Raw genomic sequence first — 19981 nt, 5'->3', positions numbered from 1 at the left:
TTTTTGCATGTTACCATCATGGTTAATAACTACTCAAGAACCGCACAAGTGACATTTTTAGTAACCTCTGATTTAATAATTTGTATAATGAAAGCCAAAATTTAGACTTCCTTTAGTTAAAACATGAGATAATCAGCAGCAACTTCACTTGGGAAAAAAAAAACAAAAAAAAACAGCCTAAATGGAACATATCTCTGGCACGCAGGTCCCTCTGGGTACTTGCATGGAACATCCTGGTGCTCACAGTTCAGAGGACTGGTTGCATGTGCTCCTCTCCCTGGCCAGTAGAGTAGAACCAGCTCAGCTTTGCTCAGACATGCACAGACCCACAGAGTGCTGAACGCTCACTCATGGCCCCTCACTACGCTCCCAGTCTCTGGGCCCGGCTGCCAGCCATGGCTCTGATGCTAGAGATCATCTTCATTGTGCTTTTTGCTTTTTTTGTGGAAACAGAGGAATTTAAAAAGACGAAAAATCAAGAGTTTCTTTACTTATATGCAAGTAAGTCTTTATTCATTATATATATATATATATATATATATATATATATATATATATATATATATATATATATATATAGTGTGTGTGTGTATTTAGGTTGTGTTATACGTTCTGCTTTATGCTGTGTTTGAAGAAAGAAACCAACCACATGCATACACATGTAATATCGTGGATGAGCAAATAAGTTAATGTACCTCTGGTATTAATTTATCATATACGATCTGCTTCAGTCAGGTGTGAATGAATAACTCAGTTTTTAAATGTGCGTCTGCCCTGGAAAGGCAAACTCTTCTCCAGGCAGTCTGACATTTAAAATGTATCATTTCGAGTGTATTGCAGCATCCAGCTTGATTAGTCTGTGTGGTGTTTAAGAAAGTGGAGGCTTGTCCTTGCCCTCGCTGTTGGGTGGGGATGGCAAGCTCTGCTGGTCTCGGGTGATAAGAAACCCTCCACCCTTTAACCATGTTTGCAAACATTCATCTGCTAATGAAGAATGATTTGCCCTAATTTCCCAGCTGCTACTCCTTCAGTAGTACTGGGTTTCTGGCAGAAAGCAGGTAAGTGGTTTGTTCATCAGATAATCTGTTATTAAAACATATCTGGGCATTGAATGATTTTTAGTTTTAATGAATCCTTAGATTTAACAACACTTATCAAATGAAAGACATGATCGGCTGCATTATCCATAGCCTCCCAGTCCCAAAACTAAAGGAGACATTCCCAGATTCCTCGACAACTGCACCTATACTGCCTGATTAACAGGGCCATGTCTAAATAATGTGGACAACAAAGTACAACTCGCCCTCTAGTGGTTTTAGATGGAAAGTAACAGTAACATCTACTGCATTGTATTTACTGTTACAGCAACAGCTAAAAAGAGTGTTGGCTTTCAGGTCAATAAATCAGTAAATTTGGGAGACACACAGTGGCCTGTGTTAGACAGGACAGATTATACTGACTTTTTAAAAATGAATTAAAGAAATTACTTACTATAATCACACACAATTCTGCTTTTGCACATGTAACTTACCCACCTTTCTTTCCACACAGACTTTCAAGATGTTCATGTGATAGTGTTCCTGGGCTTTGGCTTCATGTCCATGTTCCTGGTGCGGTATGGCTTCAGCGGGACAGGCTTTGGGTTGCTGGTGGCCGCAATGGTAGTCCAGTGGGCCACCTTCATCAATGCCTTCCTGTCATCTTTCCACTCCAGCCATTTCAAATGGCCAGTCCAAATCAACCTGAATAGGCAAGGACATACTTGTGTGGGTATGATCATTTATAAGACAAGAGTGCTCGGTTCTGGTTCTTTTTCCTGCAAACCTGGCACCAGAACTAGACCTTAGACAAACAGAGAGGAGTTTCCTCTCTCCACTTGCAGACTCACTATAGATAAAGTTCTTTTGAGGAACACTGCGTACCATGACCACAGATACACTTTAGCATACCGCATGTGAGACACCCTTTCAGACACATGTCATCATGACGCACACAAGACACCCTTTTAGACACGTCATCATGACGCATGTGGGACACCCTTTCAGACACATCATAATGACACTTTCACAGTCTGTCATAATTTGTCACTATGCAGACAAACTAAGGATTCACTCTCAAATCAGTAAAACAGCTCCAGCAGTCTGGGAAAAGCAAAACAGATTTTAGAATCTGTCAGCATGGACTGCTTTTCTCTAACTACATGTCCAGTAATGCAAAGGAAAGATTTGTTTGCCTCTGACTTTCAGAAGATTCAGCATGTGGTGGTCACGTTTAGTATTCCATTACCCAACCAGAATGATTCCTCCCACCCAAATGATTATTTTCACCCAAATGATTCCTCTTTCTTCCTCCACCAGCTTGGTTAATGCAGAGCTGTGTGCAGCCTCGGCTCTTGTTGCCATGGGTGCAGTCCACGGTAAGACCAACCCTGCACAGCTGCTCCTGCTGGGGCTCCTTGAGGTCACAGGGCTTGTGGTGAACCAGGGGCTCATAAAAAAACTTTTCAAGGTGAGAAGTTCCGTATCCAAGGCACACTTGGATATTTTCCTTTAGTTTTTTCAGTTGCTTTCTGGAAAAGCAAACATCTGAAATGTGCTTTAGAGGGATATTTCAAAGGCTGAGCAAAGAGTATTCACATACATCCTGAAGAATCTAATTTTCCCATCTCTGTTCTGAACGAAATACTTACATTCTTAGAGACTTAAACAGCGCAGATATATTCAGTCAAACATTGCTTAAATGCAGTTTATACTTTAAGTTCTCACTAAGATGATCACTGTTCTTTATTAGAATGACACATTCAACACCACAATGCAGCTGCATGTGTTTGGTGCTCTTTTTGGAGTGATGACGTCCTGGGTGCTTTATCGCAGTGAGGCTGAGCCAAGGCACGAGAAGGAAAAGTTTGACAGCAAAACTGGCTTGTTTTCTACACTAGGTGAGCAAGCAACACACCTAATCCAATTAAATAAAACACCTGATATTTAAGCAGAAATTCACAATAACCGTTTTTTCTTGTCCACGGATTTGCCTTCTCTGCCTGATTTTTTACTGACAAAGAATATAATAAATGAAAGTCAAAAGGCTCCTCTGCCTGTTCTGTGACAGGACGTTACTTAAGCTTTATGTGACTTAATTAAAATTGCTCTTGCTCCTACCCCTAGGGATGCTGTTACTGTGGATGTTCTGGCCTAGTATTAACTTTGTGGAAGCTCAGGAAATCAGGATCATGTATAGCACATATCTGTCCCTGGCAGTAAGTGCAGTAACAGCCATGGCGCTCTCTGTGCTGCTGAGTCCCAAAGGGAAAATCAACCTGGTGAGTCTGCGGAGCTTCTCTTTCAGATATTAACTTTTAAGATGGACTAAGATAGTTTTAAGGTTAAGATACATTAATCTGAATCTAAATTAAATTAAATAAATGCTTAATTTAAGAGTGATTTACTTGAAGATTAAGATATACTAGTATATTCCTGCACTGTGATACAATCCCCTACCTATAGGAATTATCTTAGAGAATATCTCGGAGAATTATCTCAGAGAAATCTCTCAGAAAATATGTTAGCTATCGCTAACATTTCACCACATCCAATTTAGTAAGTTAATCTAAAAGACAGATAAATGCTTTTCAGGTAAAATACATTTTTACATAGTTAAAATTGGTTGTGTAAGATGTCTAAAGACGTTCTTACACTCTTCTGACTCCATGTGTCTTCCACCAGGTGCATGTGCAGGGTGCCGCCCTGGCAGGTGGGGTTGCTATTGGAGCAATCAGAACAGTCCTTGATCCATGGGTCGCCATGGTGATTGGCATGTGTGCTACTCTTTTGTCCACTCTGGGATTTCGATATATGAAGGTAGGTAAGTGCAGATTACAGGACCAATGAGTCTGTCCAAAGCAAACAGATTTGATAGCCTTGCTTTGGTTAGGAGACAGACTTCAATCACATTTGTTCATATCATGTTGACATGTTGGTGTAAAGATGTTTTCTACTTTAAATTTAATATACATTTTATATATGGCTTATATGTGTTATATTGGTACAACTTTGAGAATTGCAGTGATTAGGTTACTAGCAATTTTCCAGGGGAAGTGATTTCATTGTAGATCTGTGTTTTGTCAGTCATCAATAATTAACCCTATGTCTCCCAGGATCACATGCTGTTTGCTTTTGAGTGTCATGATACCTGTGGTGTCCTGAGTGTACATGCTATACCAGGAATTCTGGGATGGTTTGCTGATCTTTTCCTACAGCTGGTCAACACTGATGATGCCACAATGTAAAGTTACATTTCATATTATGCAGCCGTTTTAGGATGGATTTTTACATGCCATTTACCATGGCAATACTTATGTAATGTAAAGTACATTAAAGTAAAACATTATGTAAAACTAGGAAGTCTAGTATTTTTCTTGTTATAGTGGTCTAATATGTTCAGTCACAGAAACGTATACTCCATCATATATATATATATATATATATATATGTATGTGTATGTGTGTGTGTGTGTGTGCGCACATCTTCCTCAGAGCCATCAGGTTTGCAGTGCATTACATCTGTATTTTACTCATCTCCGTCAGTATGAGCCTGGTTACAGGCACCATCACAGGTATGTCGCCAAGGTACAACCCTATATCTAGGTTGGAACACCCACCTGCAAAACTGAAGGCGTGTTTATAATGAGACAGCTATTCATACAATATGTGGTTATAAATGTGTTTCACATCTGATTTGAAGATGATATAACTCATCAGTGTTATAGCAGTGTAGATATATGTAAAGCCCAACAGAATTCCATAAAGTTCCATCAAGTTTCAGAAAACACCACTGAGCTTTAAACCATTACTTATAAACCCATTTGCAATACTCACATAATTTTGATAGTTAGATTTAATAAACTGCATGCTTAATACATATGCAAAATTAATTAGACAACAAGCCTACTAGATTGCCTTATCTACATGTTCCCCTGAACTTCAGACTACTATGAATATATATACATTTACAGGATTCCTCCTGAAATTGAAATTTTGGAAACCTCAGCAAGACAGGAAGTGTTTTGATGATCAGGCATTCTGGGAGGTGAGTAGGTTTTAAACCTCACTCCACATAATCATATAGCCTGCCCTGTCTTAGACATACCATAAACATTTTGGAAAAAAAGATTTCAGATTAGTGCAAATAGAAAAAAAAAATAGTCATTAATCAAATTCATTTGTATTTTACTGTTTATCTCTCACTTGTTTTTGGATGTGTCTTTTGCAGTTCCCACACTTAGCAGTGCACAATTAAGAAAACAGTGGCTTATTCAGGAAAACCAAGAAGACTCAAACAAGGTTTTATGTATGTGTGGTTATGGGTGTGAAGTGTCTAAATAAACATACCTCCGACATTACAGAAATGCACTGATTACCACAACCGACACAACAGGATAACCCAGACCTGGCTAAACCGAAGGCCGACTGAATTAGTTAAATGCTGCCAGAGTATACAAACAGGTCCTTAAGTTAAATGCTACCAATGTAAACACACACAACTTTCAGTTAAACAGTGCCAGAGTGTACAAACGCACTACATAAGAGAGAAAGGCCTTCATCCAGTGTCTATAATACAGTCTTGGTTAACTTCTTTGTGTGCAAATTCCAATGTTAAAGAGAAGAGAGATAGAAAGCTTAGCATCACTGTTAGATCTTAACTGAATTTATTAGGCAGCAAATAAATTATAGTAGTACAATGTGACTTTTATAGTAGTACAATGTGACTTTTTAGATGTGTGGTAAATGAAACACAAAACGTGATCATTAGTTATGTGCTCAATAAAAATACATCACAAGCTGAATATAGTGCCAACATCCAACAGCCTTTTTTTTTTTTAATTTTGATGCATCACTTTAGCTATCAAATATCTTTACTCTTTTTGTCTAAAGTATAGTGAAAGTGTGTTTCTTAACAAACACCATTAATGAGTTAGTGCTACCAAATCTGCTTCTCCCACAGACGTCAGCTCTCTGACTACACAAATAGAGAAACTGTGCTCGTCTTATTGTCATCTTTTCTATAAGGTAGCCACATAAACAGAGTGCAAACAAAGCTAAAAGATACAGAACCTCATGAAATAAAGAGTACAAAATCAAATAATAAAGAATATAGTTACAAAGACCTACACAGGAACAACCTCCAGTGCTGTTCAACAAACATGAGTTTGTATATTTGCATTTTCTACAAAAAGGGGGTGGGGGTGAGAATGAACTGAACTGGCCAAGAGCTCAGTTAGGAACAAGACACTGGTGGAAACTCTTTCAGAATATGTATGACTATTCCAAACAAATTGATGCAGAAACAAATGTGACACTAAACTTGTGCAAGCATCTGAGATGCACACAAAACTGAAAATGAAAAAGCCGTTTTCAGAAACACTAGCTTTTAATCTCCCTGTACAAGTAGCTTTGATTATGGATCTGATTAGCCCCATCCTCACATCTAATTACAAAAAAGTACATATAGGTATATTAAAAGAAAAATCTCATATTAGTTTCCCCTTTTAAAGCCAAGTTTGCTCAGTCCCCTGTGAACTCCGTATGGAAAACCCCGGTGAAACCGCTGGGAACAAAGCTCCCTCGGATCACATCTACAGGGTAACCAGGACTCATTTGAGTGAGTATTGCAGAGCAAGAGCTAAACAGAGTCCAAGAAGACGGTGGCTACAAAACAAACACGAAGGCAGTGCAGTTCTGCAGGGAGGAATGGAGCTGGGAATAGGTTACAGTGGAGAGTTTCTGTCAGCACAACCGAGCTGTCCTGGTCACCACGGCAGTGTGCTGTCACAACACCGCCTCCTTCTTTTACTTCTGTGGTCATCATATCCATCAAAAAACAAAAACAAAAAACAACCCTATATGAGGTGATTTCAGTATGAGCAGAGTATTGATTGGTAGGGTTCCAGATTATCCGCATGTTGATGTTACACATGTTTGGGCCTGAGGGCGTCATGAAGCAAATACATCACGTTTCAAAAGAAGAGGGATGTGTCCTGGGGGGGCGTGGTGAAGCTGAAGCTCCACCTACTTATACGGCCACAGAGCACCAGCCGTCACAGCAAAGAGGGACAGTATTTAAGAGCAGGAAAGAGCAGGAGAGAAACAGAAGGATGAAATAAATCAAACACACGTGGTTAATCAAGCTCAGGGATGTTCAATCTCTTCACTGCCAAAGGTCCTCTGTACGTCCAAACTTGAACACCAGACCCCTACAGATTAAAAACAAGAACAAAGGCCCAAATACACAGCTTCAGAGACAAACAAAAGTTAGTGTTTTAATGTATTCTTCCTATTAAGGAACTGTAAAATTTCAGGAATTCTAAAGTATGCTTTTACACGTCTAAAAACATACCCAAAGAAGATGAACGCATTTTGGAAGAACACTGCGATCCCAGGGTACACAGCTGGTTTTGCTGTCAACCACAACAAAACATCAGCAGGGAAGATCCCCCAGTGGAAGACAGTAAGGTGTACGGTATATGGTAAGGCAAGATGATTTGATGTTCCATTCAGTCAGGATTTCGACATGATAGACTGGTCAGTGTGCACATACGCTAATATTTTAGCGACATCAAAAGATCAATAGAGAATGTAGAAGTGAAGTTTATGAAAGAAAAACTTACCAGGCACAACAAAACCTCCGAAAAGGATCCACATGGAAGCGATGAGAGAGCCAAAGGCCAACATGAACCCAATGAAGAGCCACACTCTGGCACCTAACACATCAGCACATGTCACGGTCCAGCACCCAACACATCAGCACACGTCGCACTCCGGCACCCAACACATCAGCACACGTCGCACTCCGGCACCCAACACATCAGCACACGTCGCACTCCGGCACCCAACACATCAGCACACGTCGCACTCCGGCACCCAACACATCAGCACACGTCGCACTCCGGCACCCAACACATCAGCACACGTCACAGACACTGTGTGGGCTGCACTTACAGGATGCAGAGAGCATACAGGCAGAACCTATGCAGTGCTGCACAGTTCTATGTAATACAGTTTCTCTCAGCATAGCTCTACAATACTACACATGCCCAATCCTCTCTGCACACCCTCAGCCTCAGACAGCTCCTCATGTGCATGTGTCTGTCCAGATACTGCAGCATATTTGGACAAACAAGTTTGTCTGCTCTGGCCAGCCTATTTACAGTCATCTCTCCTACAGTTATAAATCAGTTTAGCGAGTTAACAAATTAAACTTCAAACAGGACTATCAAAGATTCAGTAAATTACTCATTACTGGTAATTTAATGATAGGGAATTACACCACTGTCTGGAGTTTCAACAGTAGCTCAACTGTCCTCATACAAAAACACATACCTGTCTGCCCCATGCAGCCTTCACTGTAGCTGTCACCTCTCACCTGCCCATTTGACACAGCGTTGATCCTGTATCAGACATAGCAAGAATCCCTTCATTTAGACCGGCTGTGCCGCTCTTCTCAATGAGGGCCATAAAAACAGAAACTGACTGCTCCATGCAACACTATCTGTGTTAGATAATAGGTGAGAATATCTGGGACAAGCTACAAACATTCTTTAAAATCTTTAAAATACGTGAGCTATTCTTGTCTAGCCATATCACTACTTAAAGCTCCACAACGGAGCATGAGAGCACTACATTATTGCAGATGAATAGCTTGTACAAACAAGTAGCATGGTTCACTTGCATAAGAAATGCGATTGTAGCGATGACTCCACAGGTGTGGTAAGCATGGTGAAAATCATCTTCCTTAGGGTACATTATTGCTGCATCGATTATGATCCACCAACCTGTGAAAAACTACACACAAGTGAATACGTTTGTGACACTGGTTGATCAGTCACAGGAGCACATAAGTAAATCAACACATGGAAAACAGGAAGTATAACTTATAGCTATATAAAACCCATATACCAGTACGCCGGCTGCTATGGAGGCGATGGTGTTTCTCTTTTCTGCCCAGTCAACACTGCACTCGCAGTCACCACATCTGATACCATCCAGGAAACCTGACATCGTCCTGAACGCAAGTGAAACCGACATTTAGCTAGAGTACAAAAACACAAATTACTGCATTCATATATTTTTAACAATCAAATGAACAGTGTACGTGCACTCAACATAATTAGTGCGTAACGAAATTACGTAAAACCTTCATAACACAAATAAGACGGACGTGTAGAAACATTTCCGGAAGAAGGCGAACAATGTTTTCATCTTCTTCGCAGAATACACACAGGTGATGACAGTACGCCACGCCAAAGACAAGATCTGCTTAAACAGACTTGTAGAACTGATGAGTAGACTTTGTCATGCCGACTCTACAGTACATAACCAGCTAACAAGCTTCCTAACTCTACTTCCAAGGCGACTAGCTGAACTAGCTGACTGATTTAGTCCCGATTATAAAAGTCACTGGCTTCACGCCAAAGGCTCAGTGGAAAATGTCAAAAGTACAAATAGTGGAAAATACACCTTTTTAAACAGGTGCTGCCGTATGTTGACCAACAGCTTTCAGTCACGATTGTAAGTCGCTTCGGATAAAAGCGTCAGCTAAATGCGTAAATACTGACCCAGCACCAATACTAGTCGGTATGTAGCCATCCCAAGCTAGCTAGCACCCTGTCTAACCTGCCTATCTTAGCCTAGCAGCTAGCTAACCAGCTAGTTGGGATGTGTTGTTTGGCCAACAATCGCTCCGTCAAACATTCACGAAACAGCCGACAAAGAAATCAATCCACTTTACCTCCACGAGTTGAATGACTCAAACGACATATATATGTAGATGTTTCACATGCCAGTCATCTCACCTTACAGTAAATGCGTCGTCCGTAGCGCCAAACAAACAATTCTCTTCGTGCGGACGTTCAGCGACGCGCATGCTCACTGCACGCGCTCCCGTTCGGCCTTCGTTTCCACGCGACTCTCCCACGAACCTACTCTGCAATCGTTAAGCGGTACATACGTGACATGTGCAATAGGTAATATGATTGCACCGTGCAAATACTGACGAGTGAATAAAACTTTGATTCACGTCAGTAAACTAATAGATCCAGCAAATAAGGGCATAAATAGTAATTACATTTTATTATTACACATATAGTCTACGGGTTTTAAATATTATGAGGTGTATGAGAAACATAGCACTGCAGCTTAGAGTAATAGCAGATACATGTAAATGTAGCTAATAAATAGAAAACAGCAGTACAATGGGAATGTCAATGAGTAGGATCATATGCAAACAAGATTATACGGTAACATGACCAGAGAAACAGATCACAAATCAGGTAGCGTGTGAGCCTACTGGTATAGTGTGAAGGGCCTTCGACAACGGCTCCAAATGGATTTAACTAAAACTGCAGAAAAAGCAAACAAAAGAATAAATATATTTTTTTAAAAATGTTGAATAAAATACAGTAACAAATCACAGGTTAATTTAAAGATAATCTAAACAAATCTATTTTAACTCTCTTAAGAGTGCTTTTCAAGAGCCCTGCTGTGTGTCTAGGCAGGGAGTTCCACATCTTAGCACCATAACATTTTGGTAGACCCAAGAGCTCTTGGAACATGCCTAATAATCACTTCACTGATATACAGCAGGAGGAGACCCATGAAGGCACTCGAAGGTCATTAAGCTTATCTTAAAAGTAAATCCTGAGAACATGGGAGAAATATGCCCCTTTGTTGTATCACCAGCTGTAGATCTACTTTTCTTAGGGAGAGATCAACCTTCCTCAAATGGCCCCATAACCCTCCAAAAATGTTTCATGGTTCTTGCATTGTAAAGGTCATGATGGTGGTCCCAGAGAAGTGTTGAGAATGAAAATATATTTAATGTGGCCTCGAACCACCCAGATATGGCTGCTTCTCTAAATGCATTTTAAAGCACCCTCTCCTGTTTCCCCGTTAACATTCCCATTACACTATTAAAGACTTTCTTCTCTATCCACACACCCCCCAAACCTCCAGTACTCAGCTAGTTTAGGACATAATCCCCAGTTTCACATGAGCATATTATATGTGAAAACTGCTGCCACCAATTTAAAAATTCTCTCATTAGAATATTTTGCTTGCAAACAGGTGGAGAGGCATATTTTCCAGCACCACCTTACTCAGTCATTTACTGTCTTGGCAAATTATCCTCTACATTAGATGTGAACACGAACATCATAAAATGCTGTACAACTATCAGCATCAGAAATGATCAATTATCAGAAATTAGACATTAAAAGTGATATTGACCATACATAGCTTCAATTAACAATAGAAACCCACCAACCCAACAAACTCACCCATATAGTACTTCAACACTAAACAGATGTCCGGTTTTATTCCGATTCAGCAGTACAATCAATCATATACATGACAAAGAGACAAACAAGTGGACTAATATAGTAGTCTAGAGAAAGAATTTACTTTCATGTTCTGCATAACTGAAGAAGGAATAAAAATTGATATTAAAATAGGTTCCAAAAAAAAAAAAAAAAAGACTAAGGTTTTACACTTGGTCAGTGCTGTAAATGATCCACAGTGGTCAGTCGTAAGCACTTAAAAGACTTCAAGGAGCTGGAGAGCAATATATATAGACAGGATGATCACTCCAAAAAGGCCAATGTACCCATAAACACCGTTCATTCTCTTGGCAGGATCTAAAAGGGTCAAAATGAGAACAGAGACCAATGAGGATGTAGTACACACTGCAGATGACAGAAAAATAATGTTGGATAATATTTGTCACTGTTGAACAACAAAATGCACATGTGTAGCCCCCTACTGTTATGAACATGAGTGACAGGTGTGTGTAGACTGAAATTAAATGCAATTGAGGTTCCAAAATGGGAGTATTTTCAGTTTTCTAAAATTGAAGGTATTTGAAGGCTTGTCTTCAGAAGAGTACTCAATGTAAACGATGTGTATGCTAGGAGTTCAAGCTGCAGTCTAGTGCCTCAGGGCTGGATACAGACATTGCAACTATGAATAAAAGAAGTCTTACCACCAGTGTAGTAGCCCCATGCATAGGAGAACCTACTAGTCACCCAGATAACCCCCAGAACAGAGGCCACAGTCTGAAGAGAAAGAAAACAGACAGGAATGGTTAACATGTGCATGCTGGATTGAGGTACCCTGTTATACACATGTAAAGTAAAACACTAACCCTGAATTGCCCTGTTAAAGATCAACTACTTCAAAAGGTGTGCCATACATCTGGTGGATGTGGCTTGGACTGTGAAACAACCCTTATCCTTCACAGTGATAAAATTTAAAAGCAACTGGCATATTTCCATAATATTGGATTGTTACTTAAAAAAATTACTTGTTAGAAAGAAATTCCCTATTCTGAAGAGTCTGTGATAGTTTACTCACAGGATATACAAGTGCAGCAATAGTCTGGAAAACCAACCACTGTGGATAGACCTCCAGCGTGTTCTGATGTGCCCTCTGGATGCAGTTGAACACCACTTCCTTATCACTGTACATAGTGGGGTACTAAAAAACAAGCAAGAAAATTAAGGTGCCCACGTTAAAAGAACCAATCACCTGATTCAAACAAAGTGCTTAAAATTAAATCCATCTTTAAAAATCTGAAGTTTACTTCAATGCAAGACTGTTAGTTTGATTCCTAAATTCCCTTTCCCTTGTGCTCGACTTGAGGGGTGTGCAATACGAGAAAGCAAAATGTTTGAAGCATATAGGCGAAATTTGATGTTTGTCAAAATGGCTATCAGAAAACATTCCCTTGCTTATGCACGAGATAGTTCTAATCAAATGGCAAATAAAGTCGATTTTTGAAAAAAATCTAAAAGTTGCGTCCCTTTCTAAAAAAGGAATGGCTGATTTTAGGTAGTTAATTGGAGCAGTAGAGCTTGTAGAAAGTCGCCCAAACTGTTAGGGTTTGAGTTAGCAAACTAGCGACTTTGTCAGAGCATTGAAGAAACGCGTTAGGGTTAAGGTTTGAGTCAACTATGCTAGCTAGGTTAGCAATCTAGAGAGAAGACTATCCCCCTAGCTAACGCTAGAAAAGTAATGGCCCGGGCGAAAATCTAGCTATTTTATCTAACGTAATATTTAAAAGTGAGTTGGTCAACAATATGCTAGATTAATCGATATGTTACCTAGTAGTAGCAAGAGAACAGACAAGCGTGTAAACGGCAATTTCAAAACTAGATCCTAACTAACAAATAAGGCCGGTAATATAAAAAGAAAACAAAAATCCCAATTAGCCAATTTAGCCAGCTTGTTTAACCGTTCACTTACTTTCACGCCATATTTTTTCCGGCCAGCACCAACTTTCATTGCGAGGTAAAACAACATTATAAAACTGTACAAATATGTCAGAATCGCATAGCCAAAATTGGCAGGCAGAACATCTAAAATCTCCATTTCTGAGAGACACTTAAGCTATAGCTGGAAAGCGAGTTGGCCACCTATTACTGCACACTCACAGTGATCTAAACGGTTTAACTGTGTGAAAGGGCACAAGAGCAAAGGTAACCGTAGCAACGCAGTCTCGCGATAAAACATACGTTGACGGACTACAAACGCGTGTACGCGCGCGTGCACTCACTGGCCACTTTCTTAGGCACGCACGCGTGCGTCCTACTTCGCCTCCGCATTTTTATACGCACAGCTAAACTGAAATACTGTAAACGTCTGTCCATATAAAACTCACAAACCCTCTAAGGTAAATATATCCAACACGGCATGCGGAAAATGTCCTAGTGCTGACGCGATCTATTGAAAATATTTTGCCGTCTACATGTTTTTGTTCTCATATATTAATTGTATAAGCCTGATTACCACACAGTTCCCTGTTGCACGAATATCCAAATACTTTCTGCCCCACTATTGATATTTAAAATTTTGCATTCTTTGCACTTAAATGGAACTTAAACGTCTTTATATTCCACTTTCCTACTTTTTACAGACGCCCGTTGCAACAGTAAAACCGATTGCACTGATCTCCAAACTAAACTGAACCAGCCTGTTTATTGCAGGGCTCAGGCGGAGAAGCTTCTCTGCTTTGCTGGAAGTTTCCGAATCCTTGCTCGATGACGTCTTACGCGCCAGCTCGGAAAAGTACTCCGCGTGCGCGTGAGTCCGTTAGTCTTCGCCTCGGCGCGTGAACGGCACAAGTAGCGTTTGTCCTGCGGACTTTACAAGGACATACGAACCCAACTATCGCAAGGTATAATGTTTGCTTTTGTGGGAAATGGGGATAAAAATGTCATTTCGTTATACCGTACAGTTATTTCGATTTCGAATAATGAACTCGTAGCCATCTCTTTAGCTAACGTTAGCTAGTTGGTCTTTTAGCTTTAACCCTTAGCTATCTAGCTAGCCAGGGATAGCTTATACGTCAACGTTACATCGTCTGTTAAACAATGGTGTTACAATCAGAGTGGGTAGCTAGTCTTCGTTGTTTTTATATGAAATAAATAATGGCATAAATCGAAATTGCGGTCTGCTAGCTAACATGATTATTGTGATCACGATAAGAATGAGCTAACTAGCGTAGGTTAGCTAACTAGTTATCGCTAGCTGGCTGTTCTCATCGTCGTTATAGCTTTAGTTAGCTAGCTTAGCTGGTACATATAGCTAACTAACAATGTTAGACGAGGTAAACGTTTTTAGTGAGTGAAAATGGAAGCAGGTATAGAATAAATTGCAATTTGTTTTGTCTCCTTTGTGGGATAATCGTTTTTATTCTTCAATGTTGCGTAACAAAATGTGGGCGGGTTTAAGTTTCATAAGCTTCCCTTTTCCGAGTCGTACTAGGACTTTCCGGTCAAGCGCGCTTGTCAACGAGCGACGTATTTGTAGTACCCCAGTACATGCAAACAGAATTATGATATTTTATATAGGCATTTTGCGGGAAATATTGACTTATTTTAACATTTCAAATGGCAGTTACTAACTAAATTTGTAGTGACTCGTTTGTGTGTTTCAGTAGCATTTCAGTTTGAATGCTAATTTTAAACCTCTTTGTTTTGTGCAGGTCTAATAATGAAAAGTGAGGCTAGCCAGGCCCAGCACGTCTGCCTCACTGAGGGCATGCAGCTCATTTTTGACCAGGTTGCCACAGCAACACCCAACTCCTCTGGCTCACGGAGTCGCAGCAGTAGCAGTGACAGTTCTTACACCAGCAGCGAGAGTAGCTGCTCCTCCCATAGGTCACATCATCGCCAACCTCGCCACCGGTCCTCTTCCTCTTCATCTCGCACACGGTCTCGCTCTCATCCCCGCTGTCACCGGGCTTCAGGTCGCTCCTGCAGTCGGCACCGGTGCCGGGCCCAGTCTAGGTCGTACAGCCCGTCTCCGGACTGCCCGTCCCATGGCAGGTACAGGAGACGGTCTCCCTCCAGCACCCACTCCTCTCGGCAGCGCCGATCACAACGGAGGTCCCGCTCACGCTCATCCAGCTACAGGAGAGGCACTCATGGGTTTGTGGGGCGCTACAGGTGCAGATTCTCCCCTTCCTCCAGGAAGAGCTACAGAGATTACAGGAAAAGATCAAGATCTCCGGAGTACTCTGCTGTTCGCCTCAGCCAGAAGGGTAAGCCTTTCTAGGAGTTAGAATGGAGATGATGTACTTTAGCATGTTTGTCTTTAAAAAATGAGCTAAGCTGATTGTGCTGTTCATGCTTCTGTGCAGAAAAAATAGATCTTCTGAACATAGCTAAAGAGAATGCTGCTAAGGTACTGGGAGTGAGGCCAGTGGAGCTGCCTGCCAGCATTAGCTCTGTGCAGCAGAAACCAGACTGTACCATTGATGATGGGGTGAGAGCAGACAGCCAGCCAATGAAACGACAGGTGAGTGGAGAACATGCACATGCTCCCCCTTATGTAACCAGAGGTCAAGAATGCAGAGTTAACCTGTAGTGACAGAAGGGCCGAGAGTCTTTGGAGAGGCCTGGCTGGGAGATGGTGACTAAATTAATAGAAGGATGATGAAGAGCTGTCCAGGCATAGCCTGCATGTAGCCTTGCACAGTTAGATGAGGATTTTGCTTGATTAACTGTGAGCTTTGGACTTCATGAAAATAGGCTGTGTCAATAAAGAGCCGGGGTTCATCTTGTACATTATCTCCTCAGACATGATTAATGGAAACCTGATGAAGGCAAAAAATACTTCTCCAGCAACTACGTTTGGTAATGTCTGGATTAGGTAATTGTACAAATACAAGTGTATAAAATGATTTGTGTGTGTGCGTGCTCAGGTGTGTACAGGTGATGTAACTTTTTTTTTTAAACACCTTGCGCAGTGTCTAGGTGCGCTTCATTTGCTTTGTTTTGTATCATCTCTGTTCTTGTAGATCACATGACAGTGGTCTCCACTCCTCCAGCCCTGGGAGTAGGAGAGACATCATTGGGTTTTCAAGGTTTTAAAACTAAAGTCTCACAAAGGTCAAGTAACGTCAGTGCAAATACTAGTGCATTGTCTTTCTTACTTAGTATATTACTTGCACAATTTAGTTTTTTACTGCCACAATATAGTACAGAGTGTAATACGTATTCATTTTCATATGTACTCGTACAAGACATGTAATGGCCTCTACAAATAAACTGCAGGACCTTGACGATGTAAAACTGTTGATGGTTGAACTGGGTGCATTGTTATTTACCAGAGTCGTCTTCATTTCCATGTGTCTGAAGAAACTCAGGCCTACGGACTGGCTATTAGTGGCCCATAAATGAGAAGAGCAGACCCTCCCCTTCTGTCCTGGTTAACCAAGCTTGTTCACAGAACGCTGGATTGGGTTTGGAAAAGGAAACAACCTTTCAGAATTCCACTCAGACACGGACTCTGTCTTGTCTTTTTCCTTTTTTTTTCCCCTTTCATGTGTTTAATTTTTTGATCTGTACATTAGAAATTATTTAGTTTGTGTCTGATGGCAGCTCAAAACACTTGAATGAGAAACGTGTACCTACATAGACAGTACAGTGTCTGTCACCACTTAGGAAGGCCTTTAGACTTGATGTCTGACTCATTTCCTCATGCACGTAAAAAGTTCAGTTTGAAAGGCAAATGTAATGAAATGATTGAGCGTCTTGGTTTTAAACTTTGTTTGTTTTCTTGTCTCTGTAGGATGGAGATAAAACAAATGAGGATGACTCACACGCTCCTAGGACGTCTCCGATAAGAAAGCCAATTGCCTTCAGCATCAATGTGAGCCTATAGCACTTAACTCCTCATCCTTAGCCGTTCATCTTGAAAGTAATAATTTTTTCCCTCTGAGATTCTAAATTGCTGTTTTTGTGTTGTAGAATATGGTTGCCAAACCATCAAGCAGCCAACCATTCCATGCGACAGAGAGTAAGGTAACATCCAGAGCGGACAGCGTGGGGAACAGGAAGCCATATGGACACTGGGTCCCTGTCAAGAAAACGTCTCCTAACAAATCATGATTGCCCATGCCGCCCTGGTTGGGCGAGGTTGTGGACGCTTGTCAATAGTGTAAATAGATCATTGAATTCATCAGACTCATTCTCTTTCAGATGTAAAGTGATTTAATTTGGAGGAAGATGAGAGGATTTCGAACAGGTGGGAGCCACTGTATATTTTTTTTGTTTTTTGACATGTTCAAAGAGAAGTTTCTAAATAAAGAGTCTTGAGTTTGTGTCTTCATCTGCAGTCAGTTCTGTTGTAATGTGTGGAGGAAAGGATGTTCTGTTGAAGAAAAACAATGAACAATAATAGAGCAGTTTTTACATATAGATGTATCTTTATGCTTTAAATGCTTGGTAGTGAGTCACAAAACATGAATCCCATGGATGAGCTGATGAGGGAGTTCTAGCTTTAACACCATGTAGTGCTACAAACTATACTTCACTGATTTCATTTAAAAAAATATAATGAACATTAAATCATTAAAGTGCTGCAATATATTTTTAAAGTAAATGATTCCCATTTTATCTGAAGATGCAATAAAATACAATATTGCAAGCCCCAAGGAGACAACAGGATGTCTTCTGAAACTTCTGCATGTTAATACTCCGTTGGTGCTTCAGTGGTGTAGGATTAACAGGTATTCTGTGTCACTGAAACGACACAATTCCTTCCCACCAGTTCATACCACCAAAGTCCTTAGTAACCTTAGTGGTGCTGACCACTGCAGAAGTGAAAGCAGCACGTGGTCCCTTCATCTCCATCGATGCAGAGGACTCAGCTGCTTCTTTGTATTTGACAGCATATAATACGCTAGTAGTGAATTAGTAAAGTAAAATGGGAATGATGTGTTTTATGTGGGAGAGTAAACTAGCAAGAAATGTAAACGTAACGTAGGTATGATCCAGACATGAAACGTGTTAATGCAAGTTGTAAACACCCAGTGTGCTTTGCAACAGTGACACGAGCTTTGATGCCCTGTATTGAACCTGCTTTACAATAGTAATATGAGTTTTGATGCACTGTGTTGAACGCCCCAACACTAGGGCCCTCCATGGGATGTACCGCTGACAGCAGAGGTAGCTGACATAAGACAATCCTACACCAATGGCTGGAAATAGCAGGAAGGAAGGACAGCACAGAGTCACTAATCATGGCAGCATAAGATCAAGCACTAAGCATGAGGTCGACTGAAGCAGAGATGTATCGCACCAGAGAAGATCTGAGATACAGACTGCATAAAGGAGTCTCTGAGACAATCCATCACCTACTAGAAGAAGATGGTCAAAGGGAAATCACACACAGAGACACGACCAAGAGGCATGGATCATATACAGGAACAAAAGCAAGACATATGAGCTGGACTGCACAGAGTGATGGAAAAAGGCCATGATCCTGTGAGACCTCCAGACCCAGACAGAAAGGTAAATAACCATCCAAATAGGAGATAAGATGTAGCAGTGGTAGAGGTTGCAGTCCAAACTGATGGAATCATACAGAGGAAGGAATATAAGAAGTTGCATAAGTATCAGGGACTAAAGAAGTAATAGAAAGAACATGGACGGTTAACTCCAGGATTGGTAACTCCAAGGCTTGGAACTGTGAGCCCTAAACTGGAGGAGTGAGTCCAACAGATCCAAGAAATGACATCTTCAATCTGAGTCCAGAAGAGTACAAACCTAGGAACAGTGAAACCTGTAACACACCTTTAACCACCTGGCCTACCTTGTTGAAGGTGTGTGGAGGTTGAGGATGTGTGGAGATTGAGGGTTGAAGGTTGAAGGTGTGTGGAGGATGAGGGTCTGTGGAGGTTGAAGGTGTGTGGAGGTTGAGCGTGGCAGTATCTGCTGTTCTTAGGATTGCGTTCTTCTGGACTGATATGTATATACTTATACGGAGGAATTGGGGAGGCTACATAGGACTCAGAACTGGTTTTGTTCTTATTGTGACATGTAAGTGCATGTTTGTCTCTGGTCAAATTTAAAGCTATAAAAGGCAGATTATAAATCATACAAAAGATGAAAAATCTTGAGATCACATGCAATTTGGAGATTTAAGTGTTTCTGTTGTTTGAATTGTATTGAAATATGGTCTTGTAAGATTCTAAATTGCACTACTATGCTTCTTCCCAGGTATCAATGCTTATATCTGTTTGGTATTACCTTATGGTATGCTCCTTTGGTAATTATTCCTAGGCATCAGCATTGACCTCTGTATCTAGCACTATCTTAGTTTAATGGAGTTTTGGACTCTAACCTATTGTACTGGCTAGGATGCATTTACATAGTCGATGACAATGCACTTTGGCATATCGCTCTGGATAAGAGCGTCTGCTTAATGCCGAACATTCTTAAAATAATAGCAGGTAAAGTTGATCAATTATTAAAACAATAAGTGGTTTCACTCAAATTACTAAATGAATCTTTGTTAAATGATTTACTGAGTTCCTTAATTTGATGTGATTTAGGACATTTTTAAGAAGTTAATTTTATTCTGGCTGTAATTTAAACAGTATAATGCACGGCCTCTCGGTACCTACCTACTCGGTACTTCCATTTT

The 19981-nt window shown here is 40.6% G+C and overlaps 4 protein-coding genes across 9 annotated transcripts; 2 read left to right on the top strand and 2 right to left on the bottom strand.

Moving 5' to 3' along the window:
* The first annotated feature begins 233 nt into the window (after positions 1-233).
* rhd (Rh blood group, D antigen) lies at positions 234-5905 on the top strand. The gene is made up of 10 exons (XM_027029214.3): positions 234-501; positions 1552-1750; positions 2358-2508; positions 2791-2938; positions 3165-3319; positions 3723-3857; positions 4154-4281; positions 4532-4611; positions 5011-5084; positions 5268-5905. The coding sequence occupies exons 1-10, from the start codon at positions 351-353 to the stop codon at positions 5292-5294; spliced, it is 1248 nt and encodes a 415-aa protein (XP_026885015.2). The 5' UTR covers positions 234-350; the 3' UTR covers positions 5295-5905.
* tmem50a (transmembrane protein 50A) lies at positions 5687-9996 on the bottom strand. 2 transcript variants are annotated; one of them, XM_027029215.3, is made up of 7 exons: positions 9847-9996; positions 8951-9056; positions 8724-8836; positions 8375-8442; positions 7663-7755; positions 7392-7452; positions 5687-7248 (listed from the first exon to the last, which is right to left on the bottom strand). In XM_027029215.3, the coding sequence occupies exons 1-7, from the start codon at positions 9915-9917 to the stop codon at positions 7203-7205; spliced, it is 558 nt and encodes a 185-aa protein (XP_026885016.1). In that variant the 5' UTR covers positions 9918-9996; the 3' UTR covers positions 5687-7202. The 2 variants fall into 2 exon arrangements, with proteins under 2 accessions (XP_026885016.1, XP_081580493.1); XM_081724367.1 differs by lacking the exon at positions 9847-9996 and adding an exon at positions 9783-9828.
* Positions 9997-11339: 1343 nt separating this feature from the next.
* Positions 11340-13527, bottom strand: mgst3b (microsomal glutathione S-transferase 3b). Its single transcript, XM_027029213.3, has 4 exons — positions 13292-13527; positions 12401-12523; positions 12030-12102; positions 11340-11685 (listed from the first exon to the last, which is right to left on the bottom strand). The coding sequence occupies exons 1-4, from the start codon at positions 13415-13417 to the stop codon at positions 11585-11587; spliced, it is 423 nt and encodes a 140-aa protein (XP_026885014.1). The 5' UTR covers positions 13418-13527; the 3' UTR covers positions 11340-11584.
* Positions 13528-14066: 539 nt separating this feature from the next.
* On the top strand, positions 14067-18947 carry rsrp1 (arginine/serine-rich protein 1). Of its 5 annotated transcripts, none has more exons than XR_014126375.1 (6): positions 14067-14222; positions 15033-15590; positions 15690-15847; positions 17123-17203; positions 17302-17578; positions 18469-18947. XR_014126375.1 is itself a non-coding variant. In XM_027029212.3 (5 exons), the coding sequence occupies exons 2-5, from the start codon at positions 15041-15043 to the stop codon at positions 17440-17442; spliced, it is 930 nt and encodes a 309-aa protein (XP_026885013.2). In that variant the 5' UTR covers positions 14067-14222; positions 15033-15040; the 3' UTR covers positions 17443-17662. The 5 variants fall into 5 exon arrangements, 1 of the variants encoding a protein (XP_026885013.2); XR_014126377.1 differs by lacking the exon at positions 18469-18947 and adding an exon at positions 16350-16440 and having other exon boundaries at positions 15690-16201; positions 17302-17360; XR_014126376.1 differs by lacking the exon at positions 18469-18947 and having other exon boundaries at positions 15690-16440; positions 17302-17360.
* Positions 18948-19981: the final 1034 nt, after the last annotated feature.

The sequence above is a fragment of the Electrophorus electricus genome, chromosome 12 (genome assembly GCF_041902795.1).
Source record: "Electrophorus electricus isolate QZ-2024a chromosome 12, ASM4190279v1, whole genome shotgun sequence".
In the NCBI taxonomy this organism is placed as follows: Eukaryota; Metazoa; Chordata; class Actinopteri; order Gymnotiformes; family Gymnotidae; genus Electrophorus; species Electrophorus electricus.
The sequence above is the reverse complement of the archived record's forward strand: the minus strand, read 5'-3'. Positions and strand labels throughout refer to the sequence as shown.

Excerpts from the sequence above, each read along its gene's own strand:
- rhd (XM_027029214.3), top strand. The coding sequence starts at position 351 with ATGGCCCCTCACTACGCTCCCAGTCTCTGGGCCCGGCTGCCAGCCATG. Across the intron at positions 502-1,551 it reads GTTTCTTTACTTATATGCAA|ACTTTCAAGATGTTCATGTG; the intron begins GTAAGTCTTTAT and ends CTTTCCACACAG. Across the intron at positions 4,612-5,010 it reads GGTTACAGGCACCATCACAG|GATTCCTCCTGAAATTGAAA; the intron begins GTATGTCGCCAA and ends ATACATTTACAG.
- tmem50a (XM_027029215.3), bottom strand. The coding sequence starts at position 9,917 with ATGCGCGTCGCTGAACGTCCGCACGAAGAGAATTGTTTGTTTGGCGCT. Across the intron at positions 8,837-8,950 it reads CCATAGCAGCCGGCGTACTG|TTTTTCACAGGTTGGTGGAT; the intron begins GTATATGGGTTT and ends ACTTGTGTGTAG. Across the intron at positions 7,249-7,391 it reads AATGCGTTCATCTTCTTTGG|GGGTCTGGTGTTCAAGTTTG; the intron begins GTATGTTTTTAG and ends TTTAATCTGTAG.
- mgst3b (XM_027029213.3), bottom strand. The coding sequence starts at position 13,417 with ATGGAGATTTTAGATGTTCTGCCTGCCAATTTTGGCTATGCGATTCTG. Across the intron at positions 12,524-13,291 it reads GGAAAAAATATGGCGTGAAA|TACCCCACTATGTACAGTGA; the intron begins GTAAGTGAACGG and ends CTTGTTTTTTAG. Across the intron at positions 11,686-12,029 it reads ATGGGGCTACTACACTGGTG|ATCCTGCCAAGAGAATGAAC; the intron begins GTAAGACTTCTT and ends TGACCCTTTTAG.
- rsrp1 (XM_027029212.3), top strand. The coding sequence starts at position 15,041 with ATGAAAAGTGAGGCTAGCCAGGCCCAGCACGTCTGCCTCACTGAGGGC. Across the intron at positions 15,591-15,689 it reads TGTTCGCCTCAGCCAGAAGG|AAAAAATAGATCTTCTGAAC; the intron begins GTAAGCCTTTCT and ends GCTTCTGTGCAG. Across the intron at positions 15,848-17,122 it reads GCCAGCCAATGAAACGACAG|GATGGAGATAAAACAAATGA; the intron begins GTGAGTGGAGAA and ends TTGTCTCTGTAG.